The sequence below is a fragment of the Pteronotus mesoamericanus genome, unplaced genomic scaffold, assembly GCF_021234165.1.
Source record: "Pteronotus mesoamericanus isolate MK-2021 breed Mesoamerican mustached bat unplaced genomic scaffold, CSHL_Meso_final scaffold_85, whole genome shotgun sequence".
In the NCBI taxonomy this organism is placed as follows: Eukaryota; Metazoa; Chordata; class Mammalia; order Chiroptera; family Mormoopidae; genus Pteronotus; species Pteronotus mesoamericanus.
Window position 1 is genome coordinate 21331526 of NW_026555329.1, and position 12747 is coordinate 21344272.

The window sequence follows — 12747 nt, forward strand, 5'->3', positions numbered from 1 at the left end:
TAGGGCATGGCAGGCAGGGAGTTGACAGAGTGCCATGGGAGTCTCCCTGTCAGCCATGATGGCAAGCAGGGGAAGTTTTTACACTGATCACACAAGGCTAGAGAGATAACTGGATAGAGGAATAGCTCTCCTACTCCCTTCTGGTACCAGACTGGGGGTGGGACCAGGGGAAGACAGGCACATGCAAAAAAGAAGTTAAAATTGTGGCAGAGGAGGGGCTGGACCAAAGAGGCCTGCAGGTCTAGCTTGGGGGAAAAAAGGGGACTATTGGGAGGTAGATCCACCCAAAGTGTGCAAAAGTTTAGGAAGTTAATTGGTCATTCTGAGAAAGCATGTCGTCCATCCCACACCTGAAACTAACATAAACCCAAGGGAACATAGAAACTGGCTCTTGCTTACTGCTCACTGCTTGAGACCTGCACTAGGACCGGGCATTGGCCTGTCCTCTTCATGTGCCATGTGACCTTACAAGTCATGTGGCTCATGGCCTCCAGGAGGAATTCATTCTCTCTCTCTCTCTCTCTCTCTCTCTCTCTCTCTCTCTCGCTCTCGCTGAATTGATGGAGCATTCACCGGTAAGTTTGTGTGCCCTTCAGCCTGGGAGCATGGGACCTTGCAGCCCTGAAAGCCACATGGCCAATGGCAGCCGAGCTCTAGACCCAGCCTCCAAGAGGGAGACTGAAGCTGAACAGCAGCTGGGAACAAGCTAAGCTACATGTATAACCACTTAACAGCGGCCTTGGTCTCCAAAGCATGGTACTTTAAAATGAAGCAGGAACTCAGGGCACTGCCTTTTGTTTTGGTCTTGCTGAGGATGGCTGGGTTTTGTGGAGGAAATGAGCTTTGAGATGGGGAGTCTTCCATTATACCACATCATTCAGCAGCTGAATAAAAACCCCCTTCTCTCCTTACCAGCTTCTGCCTCTAGAGTTTGCCTTTTGTGGTGTTAGGCAGCCAAATCCCCTTTATTGTTCAGTAACACAATGAGATGATGTATGTCAAACAAATAATACAAACAAACGAAAAAGAGCCATAGAAGTTCTTAAAAATAAAGACTGAAGTTGTGACAGGGTAAGAAGATAGATAAAGCCTGCCCGGGTCCTTGAAGGAAAGGTAGATTCAGATAAAAAAAGAGAAAGCTGAGAGGAGTGGGGATAGGGGTATTCGGGCAGAGAGAGCAGCATAAACATGGCAGACAAAACATACATGGCATGTTTCAGAGGTACTAAAAACAGCAGCTTAATTTGAACAACAGTTTGTAGAAAAAGAAATTTTAACAAATTGAAAGTTTTTGTCAAGTTCTAAAAAGCTTTGAATATAGGTTTAAGAATTATATTTCAATGGGTAAGAAAAGAAGTATCTTTCAGTTCTAGCATCAAACTTCCAGAGCCACATAATCTACTCCTAAGAAAAACTAAATTGGTTTCGGAACTACTTTCTATCCTCTGCTTCTTTCATTTTATAAATTACAAATACCAAATTTAATTCCTTTATAATTAGGTAAGAATCCTCAAATAAATACATCTGCTGTCACTAATGCTTGGAGAGATTTTTAAGTTTCCTAGTATTTTTTGAATTTTAAGGAAATGTTTTGCTTTTAGAAAAGTCTTCTCAAGTAACTAAATCCCATGAAAAGAAAGGAAACTCAAATCTGATCATGACTAGATAAGGCAAAGGTATCTGTTTTGCAACTTAAACTAGTGAATCAGAGTTTTGAACTTTGCTGTAGGCACCATTCCCTGCAATTTGTTGATAGCTGATAAGTGCTTTTCTTCTTTTTTCTTCATTTTTATTGTTGACACTATTACATATGTCCCCATTTTCCCTGCCTTCGCCCACCTACACACTGTCCCTGCCCCCCATTCCCTCTGGCCATCATCACACTGTTGTCTGTGTCTATGGGTTATGCATATATGTTCTTTGGCTGATCCCTTCACCTTCTTTCATCCTGTCTCTATCTGCTACCACCCCTCTGACAGCTGTCTTTCTGTTTCATGTGTCCATGCCTCTGTTTCTATTTTGTTCATCAGTTTATTTTGTTCTTTAGATTCCATGTATGAATACGTTCATATGGTATTAGCTGACAAGTACCTTTCTAGAATCAAAATTGTTGTAAATTAAACATTAAGTTATTGTCAAGAATTCATACTATGAAGCATACTGAGTAGCAAAATGTATTTATAGCAACAAGAATATGTGAATGAACCTTACTATTAAAACTTTTAATCAATTTAGGCATAATTTTAAAAAGTCATACTTAACAATTTAGACATATTCAGTTTTAGAAAGTTTAATTCACTATAATACCATATAACATGCACATATATGTGTGTATATTTTCAAAGATCAGGGTTTCTTCCCCCTTTCACTAATTTGTTATCAATTGTTTTACAGTAATACTTACCCTAATATCCTATTCATTCCATGTCTAGCAGCATAGTGTAAAGGAGTATTGTGCTGGTAGGGTTCCCCATAAGATGTATTTGGATCAAGAGATTCTTTTAGCTGAGGGTTGTTTTCATATATTTGGCAGGCCAGGTTTTCATCACCATTGATGAGTGCTTTACGGAATTTCGTGGTTGTATTTCCCATGTTTTGTTTTGTTTTTTTCTGACAGGCAGTGGCACTTTTTTCCTCCCCCCTTCAGCCACTTCTTGAATGCTTCTGTAACATGCTTCACATTCTATTAAAGGAAAAAATGATCAAATTAGACTGGGAACCAGTAATTATGAAGCGGTATCCTAGAAACTCACAATTAGGAACACTAATAAAATATAGAAAGAGGATGTAAAGTGACAAATCATATTATATTTTACTAAATTTATCTTAATAGCAAAAAAAAAATCTCAAATTTTTAAACACTGTCCAAATTAACTTCTTGTTAAACTGACTTTTCTGTATAGAGACTGTTAAGGTTTTGCAGGTTGCACTTTGTATTATAAAAGTAATTTACATATGTGTAGAGAAAAAGTTTTAATTTTCCTTTTCACATGGGCAGGAAATGAACTCACCTCAATTTTATGGTAGAATACACTTAAATCTCTGTATAAACTATGTATAAATCTGCCCCAGCCAATTTGTAAGAGAGTGAAAAATGTAGAATTTGCTCATATAAAGACTCCAGAATAGATGTTAAATTATGGTAAAGAAAAAGTGAAACTGCTCAGTACTTAATAAGGACATCAGAGAAAGGACTTCATAAATGTAAACATTAGAGGACTACACAATTCCCTGATTAATGAGATCGTTACAACAAACTAATAAAACTGATTATACACAGAACAATGGAAACATCAGTCTACCTTTAAACCATTAAATTTATTTCCTTCGCACTGGCTGGTGTGGCTCAGAGGATTGAGCGCCAGCCTGCGAACCAAAGGGTCACCTATTCGATTACTAGTCAGGGCACAGGCCTGGGTTGCGGGCCGAGTCCCTGGTAGTGGGTGTGCAAGAGGCAACCCCACAATGATGTCTCTCTTCCTCCCTTCCCCTCTCTCTAAAAATAAATAAAATCTAAAAAAAACTATTTCCTTTTACTATAAAGAATTTAAAACAAAGCTGAAAACATCAAATACTTAGGCATACTATGTTTAGAAAGAGGTTATGACAATGGTCATATGAGCATTAACTACTGATGCAATGTGAGTGTGGGTAGGGGAAGAAGGACATGGAAACAATTACTGGACTTGGAGTTCAAAATCTCATATTTACCTACCCTAGCTGTGCAATTTTGAGCAAGTTATTTACCCTCTAAAAGCCTCAGGTTCCTAACTGTACAGTAAAGGAAAATGACAACTTCTTAAGGATGGCCGTGAAGATTATAAGAGCTACTTTATCATAAAGTACCTACCACAGTCCTTGACTAGTATACTCAATATATGCTAGTTCTGTTCCATTCCCAGAGATGGTTCTGAATCTACTCTTGAATTATGATCAAAATAAGTGATAAAGGAAACAGCATATACAAAGGCAGGTATGAAACAAAAGGCTTATTCGAGGAGGTAAGCACGGAGTTCAGGGTTTCTAGTGCTGGACTAACAAAAAGTAAACTGAAAAGTAAACTTAGTCCAGACTAAGAAACTTTTACTTTAACCTGTAAATGAATATGAAGCCTTTTATGAAGGACAATGATGTAATTATTTTTATGCTTTAGCAAATGAACTATTGTTACAGAGTAGAAGACAGACTAGAGGGAGAAAAACTTAGAAGCAGAATACAGGAGTCTATCATGTTACCCAATTAACTCATTGGCAGGCTGGACATTAAAGCATAGCTTTAAGAAAAGTGGAAAAGAATGCATACTTGTTCAACACAAGCTCTGTACAGGTAGTAACAGTTTCAACAGAATACAAATTAAAGGATTGAAAAACAAATAAGTTTTTCTTTTTTTTAAGTTTCCTATAGAACAGAGGCTCTCAACTTGGGCTATACACTGAATAACGTGGACAGCTTCAGAGTTCTACCAGCCGAGCTACATCCCAGACCCATTAAATGAGAGTGTCTAGTGTGTGGCTCCCAGGCATCGGTATTTAAGCTCCATGGGTGAGTTCAATGTGCACACACCACTGTATAAAAAAAGCTCCTGAATCCCTCTAGATAAATGTTATTATGAGTATGAAGATCAAGGTGAGTAGGCAGGATTAAGACATCTGCTGAATCTATTTTAGAGATAGGTATACCTAATTAGTATAGCAGTACATTTTCTGACACATAGCTATACTTAATGAGGTCAACATTTGGGTCTTTTAAGGGTTCTTTGTCACTGATTTTTTTACTTTAAATATTCAAATACATATGCAAAAATTTTTTTGAAAATATGAGTAAAGAAAAGAGGACAAAAATACTTAAGGCCTATTTACTGGAAGATAACCACTGTTAGCATTTTGACAAACAACTGCTGCATTTATGATGTATGTAAATATGTGTTTGTATGCATATATAAATTGGACACTACATAATTTTAAAATTTTTATTTAACTTTTTAGAGAGTTGCTGAACCTTTAGCCTAAAGTATTCCTTAATCATCTCATCTTGAATGAGGAGCAAATTCCCCCCTCCCACAATCTATGCTTTGATAACACAATATACTACAGCCACTTCTGGGATTTTTCAGCAACAGCCTGAATGTTACTTTCTTTTTCTTTTATTTTTCATAGAATCTAGAAGCCATGTCTTTATCTTCAGTAAGGTATGTTCTGCTGTACTGTTGTAGGCACTTTAAGACTTTATTATTCTTAACAGAACTCCATTCAGTTTCTTGTATATTTTTATCTGTAACCAAATAAAAGAATATTATCATGTGGGTTCTAAAGGATCTTTCCTAAGGATTTGGAAACTTTCAGTTGTTTGGTCTTATCTTTCTTCCCTGACAGATTGTAGCTCAAATTATGGACATTTTCAGTTTTAGATTAGACTAATAAATAACACATGTTCTCTGATTTACATAATTAGAGAAATGTTTTAAAAGACAGTAATTTCTATCCAAGATGTGATTTAAAAAAACAAACCCTTTAAAAGCAATGATATCTTGGGGATACTTATTTAACATAACAAGATACTTTTAAAAAATCAATAGCACTCTAAAATGTCCATTTAAATATTACTATTAGTCATGGTGAAAGCATGCTAGACTCTGGACACCTTTTTGTGGCTCTCAGTTATTTTCAGGTATGTTTCACTTTTAAAATGAGTTCAATGAACCTGAAACTCACCAGGAAATACATCATTTAAAGCAGTCATAGCTCCATTCCCCCCTCAGATTTATTCAGACAAGTCTTGCCTAAAAACTTGCAAGATGTGTCCTTTCACTTTTTCATAGCTACAGCTAGCACAGCCTGAGATGACTTCCCTCTTTGTTTTTGAATCAAATCCTTAAGTACTAGTTCTCCAACTCCAACATACTGTATATAGAGCTTTAAGAAGCAAGTGATGGATTATGAAAGAGGTAAAAATTTTGGGCTTTTGTTATACAGGAAAATCTAGCTGAAATTTCATTACTTACTAGTAAAGTACAGCACTTAATAAGTATTTAATAGAAAAAGTAAGAAAAGTATACCCTGTCAATGAACACCAGAGTTTTCCCTAATTTTTGACTAACTTTTTATTGTGAAGGGCTTATAACTCTTGCTCTGAATCTTTGTCTCTCAACTTCCTCATGGATAGGTTAATAATCAGGTGCAACAACAAGTGCACTTAAATTAATAAACTACATCAAGAAATCTTTTATAGAAGATGAAATGCTTAAGAAATAAGTAACGCCTAATTTATCTCTTTCCACAAAGGTAAATTAATTTTTTTGATTCTCACCTGAGGATATGTTCATTGATTTTGGCAGGTGGTTGGGGTGAGGGGAGAGACAGAGATAGAAACACCGATCAGTTGCCTCCTGTATGTGACCTGGACCAAGGATCAAACCTGCAACCTAGGTATGTGCCCTGACCCAGAATTGAACCTGCAACCTTTTGGTGTATGGGGCGACACTCCAGACAACTAAGCCACTCGACCAGGGCTACAAAGGTAAATATTTTAAAGTCATAATTCTGGGTTGAGGTTGTTGACCTAAATGAAATAAATGACTCTCATTCTTCTTCATTTACATGGAAGAGAAGTCAATGTCACACACACACACACACACACACACACACACACACACACACACACACGTCATCCTTCTAGAACTTTCTGCAGATAAGAACAATTGATAAGAATAGCAATTTTAAATCTACAGCTAAATTTCTCTTTAGCCAAAACAGAAACAAGTAGGAAGTTCATTCAACTCCAGCTCCCTGTAGAAATCAGAGATGTTTCTCAAGGAAGAAAATTCCAGAAAGCTCTACATCCAAAGAAATGCTGAAATTTTCAATGCAGTAATACTCAATGAAGAGAAGAGGATTGTTTACAAAAAAAAGACTAAGAAAACTGTTAAGGGGTAAGGTAAAATAAATAAAGAAAGAAAGATAGAAGGAAAAAGGCCATGAAAGTCAATACACTACAGCAGACAGAAACCACATGGGCAAATTATATTTTAAACTATCAACTCTGTTCATTTATTAATAGAGTGTCAATAAGCGTTTATTAACACGTAGTAATTTTCTTTGATCACCATGCATTAGAATCACTGGGGGACTACTTCTGGCCAAGATGGAGGCGTAGGTAGATACACTTTGCCTCCTTGCACAACCAACAGAAGGACAACAACCACTTTAAAAACAAAAAACAGAAAACAACCGGAACTGCCAGAAAATGGAACTGTGTGCAAGTCTGACAACCAAGGAGTTAAAGAAGAAACACTCATCCAGACTGGTAGGAGGGGTGGAGACGGGCAGCTTGTGCGGTGAAGACGTGCAACAAGGCAGTGGTTGAAGGACTGGGCAGGCGGGACAGCAGCTGACATGCCCACGTTTGCCTGCAGATAAACTGGGAGGACCAGCTGGGGAGCGAAACAGATCGCACGACCCCGGGTTCCAGCATGGGAAAAGAAAGCCTCTAAATCTCTGGCTATAAAAACCTGTGGGGGTTGCAGTGGCAGGAGAAACTCCCAGACTCACAGGAGAGTTTGCTGGAGAGACCCATAGGGTCTTAGAACATACACAAACCCACCCACCCAGGAATTAGCACCAGAAGGGCCCAATTTGCTTGTGGGTAGTGGGCGAAGTGACTAAAAGCTGGCTGAGAGCCAAGCAAGTGGCACTGTTCCCTTTCTGACCCCTCCCCCACATACAGGGCCACAATGCAGAGATGTGTGTTGCCGCACTCTCGCAAATACCTAAGGCTCCACCCCTTACAATGAAACAGGCACACTGAGACAAAGAAATATGGCCCAAGTGAAAGAACAGATCAAAGCTCCAAAAATACAACTAAGCCACAAAGAGATAGCCAACCTATCAGATGCACAGTTCAAAACAATGGTATTCAAGATGCTCAAAGAAATGGCTGAGCATGGTTGCAAAATGGAGGAAAAACTGAAGGCTACGCTAAGTGAAATAAAGAAAAATGTACAGGGAACCAAGAGTGAAGGGAGGGAAACCAGGACTCAAATCAACAATTTGGAGAAGGAAGAGGTAAACATTCAACCAGAATAGAATGAAGAAACAAGAATTCAGAAAAATGAGGAGAGGCTGAGGAACCTCTGGGATAGCTTTAAATGCCCCAACATCTGAACCATAGGGGTGCCAGAAGGAAAAGAGGAAGAGCAAGAAATTGAAAGCTTGTTTGAAAAAATAATGGAGAACTTCCCCAATCTGGCAAAGGAAATAGACTTCCCGGAAGTCCAGGAAGCTCAGAGTCACAAAGAAGTTGGACCCAAGGAAGCACACGCCAAGGCACATCATAATTACATTACCTAAGATTAAAGATAAGGAGGGAATCTTAAAAGCACCAAGAGAAAAGGAGACAGTTACCTGCAAAGGAGTTCCCGTAAAACTGTCAGTTGATTTCTCAAAAGAAACCATACAGGCAAGAAGGGGCTGGCAAGATGTATTCAAAGTCATGAAACACAAGAACCTGCATCCAAGATTACTCTATCCAGCAAAGCTATCGTTTAGAATGGAAAGGCAGATAAAGTGCTTCCCAGATAAGGTCAAGTTAAAGGAGTTCATCATCACTAAGCCCTTATATGAAATGGTAAAGGGACTTATCTAAGAAAAAGAAGAAGGTCAAAACTATGAAAGTAAAGTGACAACAAACCCACAACTATCAGCGACTGAACCTAAGAAAAACAAAAAACAAAAAAGTAAACAACTAGAACAGGAATAGAATCACAAAAATGGAGATCATATGATGGGTTATCAGTGGGGAGGGGGAAGGGAAGGAAAGGGTGCATGAAATAAGAAGCATAATTGGTAGGTACAAAATAGACAGGGGAAGGTTAAGAATAGTGTAGGAAATGGAGAAGCCAAGGGATTTATATGTACAACCCATGGACATGAACTAAGGAGGAGTGATGCTGGAAGGAGGATGGGTGCAGGGTGGAGGGAGATAAAGGGGAGGGAAAAAAAAACAAAACAGTCAACAGGGGAGGTGATTTCAATTGGTCTAGGAAGGACAAGGCCAGAGTGAGAATTTTAAAATCTACCCAGTTTATTATAACATACAGGTCAGAGTTAAATTAAGGACCACGGAGTGGCTATGAAACTACGGTAAACCAAAGGTACTGGCAAGAGCTGTGACAGCAAGGAACAGGGAGTACGAGTCAGAAAGACCTGTGCTCAAATTCTGTTTCTATTTTACCAACTTTCTAACTTAACCTCTTTCAGTTATTTACTCACCTGTAAACCGCAAGTATTAATATCGACTTTCTTCAGCTAGGAAATATAAGTCAACAGGTAGAAGTCAATACATCTATGGTGTTTATATTGCAGTGAGAGTGGAGAGATAAATATTCTAAGACTGATTTTATTCTGTTTGCACTAGGAAGCCATTACAGATTTTTGAGCTAGATCTTTTTCAAGCTTTAGTATTTTTAGAAAAATACACTTAATATTTTTATCCATGTTGATGGATAAATTAATAGTTCAATCCTCTTTATTGCTGAGTAGTAGTCTATTGTGTGGATGTACAACTGTTTGTTTAACACTTGCATATTGCAGGATGTGCTGGTTGTTTCTAGGTTTGGGCAACTTAAATGTTTTAATTTCCCTTTAATAAACATCCAAGAGTGGAATTACTGGGATATGTGGTAGGTTGTTTAACTTTATAAAAAAAATCATTATCTTGGTCAGTATTTGGAATCATCAGGTTTCTATTGTTTCTTTTTTTGGCAGCCATTCTATTGGATGGGGGGGGGGTGGGGTGTGTGTGTGTGTGTGTGTGTGTGTGTGTGTGTGTGTGTGTGTGTTTGGAATCATCAGGTTTCTATTGTTTCTTTTTTTGGCAGCCATTCTATTGGATATATGGGGGGGGTGTGGGTGTGTGTGTGTGTGTGTGTGTGTGTGTGTGTGTGTGTGGTGGTACCTCACAATGGTATCAGTTTCCATTCCCCTAATGACTACTGACATTGAGCATGCTTTCATATACTTATTTGCCATGAGTATTTCTTGATTTGTAAAGTGTTTGTTTAGAGCTCATGTCCATTTTTAAGATAGACTACCACCGATTATGAGTTCTTTGTGTATTCTGTAAAAGTTCTTTGTTACAAATGTAATTTACAAATATTTTAATTTATAACTTCCTTCTCTTTTCATTCTCTTAACAGTGTTGTTCACAGACCAAAAGTTTTAAATTTGATAAAATTAAATTTATCATTTTTCCCCCTTTTATGGACAGAGTTGTATGTCAAACTCTTTGCCTAACCCAGATCACAGGGATTTTCTCCTTAATCTTTCTCCAGAAGATTTTTAGTTTTACATTTTGCATTTAAATCTGTGATCCAATTTGAGTTAATGTCTACATAAGGTATGGAATTAGATTCATTATATTTTTATGTAGAGACAGCCAATAGTTTCTGGCACCGTTTGATGAACAGAGTATCTCTACTGAATTGCCTAGCACCCTTATCAAAAACCAAACAAGTAGCAAACCAAATTCAATAATACATTAAAAGGACCATACACCATGATGAAGTGGAATTTATTTCATGGATGCAAAGATGGCTCAACACCCACATATCAATCAGTGTGCTACACAACATTAATAAAATGAAGAATAAAAGTCATGTCATTTCAACAGATGCAGAAAAAGTATTTGACAAAATTCAACATCCATTTATACTAAAAACTCTCAACAAAGTGGATATAGAGGGAACAAACCTCAACAGGAAAATTTTCCTTCCATAAAGGCTGTATCTGACAGCTCCATAGCTAACATCATACTCAATAGTGAAAAGCTGAAAGCTTTTCCTTTAAGATCAGGAACAAGAAAGGGATGCCCACTGTTGCCAATTTTATTCAACATGGTTTTGGAAGTCCTAGCCAAAGCAACTGGGGGAAAAAAATCCAAATTGGGAAAGAACTAAAACTAACTAGAACTGTCAAACTGTCACTAATTGCAGATGACAAATTATATATAGAAAACCCTACAGACTCCACCAAAAAACTGTTAGAACTAATAAGTGAATTCAGTAAAGTTGTAGGATACAAGATCAATGTGCAGAAATTTGTTGCACTTCTGTACACTAAAAACAATCAGAAAGAGAACTTGGGAAAACAATCCCATTTATAATTCCATTAAAAAGAATAAAATGCAGTCATGCACTACATAACAGTATTTTGGTCAATGATGAACTGCATATGTGACAGTGGTCCCATAAGTTTATAACAGAGCTGAAAAGTTCTTACCGTCTACTGACGTCATGGCTATTGTGATTTTATAGTGCAAAGGTTGCAAAAAGCATATAAGGCTGTGGTTGAGATGGCAAACAGCTTTAACGTGGGTGCGGATGAGGGTGACATTGAGGATTTCCTGGAGAGGGTTCCTGAGAAATTGACTAATGAGTTCCTGGAACTGGAACAAAAGTAGGTATCTGAAGAAAAGATAAGAGGAAAGGAAACTGCCTAAGGAGAAAAAGAACCCCAAGAGAAATCACATTGATAGGTTTAGCAGAAGGTTTTACAGACCTCAACAAGCTCCTTAAAAAGTCTGCAAACATGGACAACACAGAAGGGTTTTCATTAACAGAGAGGAATATTCACGGCGCATTATCTGCTTACAACCAAACCTGTGATTTAAAAAAAAAAAACAAAACCCAAGGAAACCACAGGGAACACATTTCTGAAAAGAATGATGCTTCCTTGAGGAGATTCTTAGGTTCTTCAGCATGTATTCCAGAAGAAGGCATTGTTATCATGAAAGATGATAGTTCAATGCATGCTACTATCCCTGAAGGCCTGCCAGTGAAAACACAAAATGTGGAGGTGGGAAAACAGTGATACTGAAGATCCTGGCCTGGTATAGGCTTAGTTAATTGTGTGTGTTTGTGTCTACATTTTTAACATAAGTGTTTATAAAGCAAAAAGAAAAACAAAAAACAAAATCTGAAAAATAGGTAAGGCTTACAGAGCAAAGATACAAAGAATATATTTTGTACAATGTGCTTATATTTTTAAGTTACTACAAAAAGTAGAAAAACTTAAAATTGTTTATAAAGTAAAAAAGTTACAGTACGTTAATTTATTACTAACTTATTTTATATAAATTTAGTGTAGCCTAAGTATATCTGTTTATAAAGTCCACAGTACTATATACTAATATCCTAGGCCTTCATATTCACTCACCATTAACTACTGACTCACCCAGAGCAACTTTCAGTCCTGCAAGCTCCCATCCATGGTAAGTGTCCTATGCAGGTGTACCACTTTTTATACCTGATTTTTACTGTATCTTTTCTATGTTCAGATACATAAACACAATGTGTTACAACTGCCCATAGTATTCACGACAGCAACATGCCATATTGGTTTGTAGCCTAGGAGCAAAAAACTGCCATATAGCCTAGGTGTGTAGTAAGCTACACCATCCAGGTTTGAGTAACTGCACTCTATGATGCTTGCACAATGACTCAAGTGGCATCCCTGAGGACGTGCCCTTGTTGTTAAGCAACAAATGACTATAGTCAACTCTATTGTGGCTTGAAAGTCATATGCAGTATGTAATAGAACAGGTATAGTAGTGTTCATACTTCATTTACAAAAATAGACAGGGGTATTTGGCCCATAGGCTGCAGTCTGCCAATCCCTGGATTTGATGGAAGGAGCACAGCTTAGAATAATTGGGAATCCCACATTTACTACTTCCTAGTTCTAGCACAGATCA

At 37.6% G+C, this 12747-nt stretch overlaps 1 protein-coding gene across 5 annotated transcripts in view; it reads right to left on the reverse strand.

The window, feature by feature from the left end:
• The window catches only part of ANKIB1 (ankyrin repeat and IBR domain containing 1), a 144994-nt gene that overhangs the window by 88670 nt on the left and 43577 nt on the right, over positions 1-12747 (reverse strand). For all 5 annotated transcript variants that reach the window (XM_054564120.1, XM_054564119.1, XM_054564118.1 and 2 more), the window contains one exon: positions 2405-2683. In XM_054564120.1, coding sequence (XP_054420095.1) covers positions 2405-2592 — 188 coding nt within the window. In that variant the 5' untranslated portion in view covers positions 2593-2683. The remainder of the gene's footprint in view (positions 1-2404; positions 2684-12747) is intronic.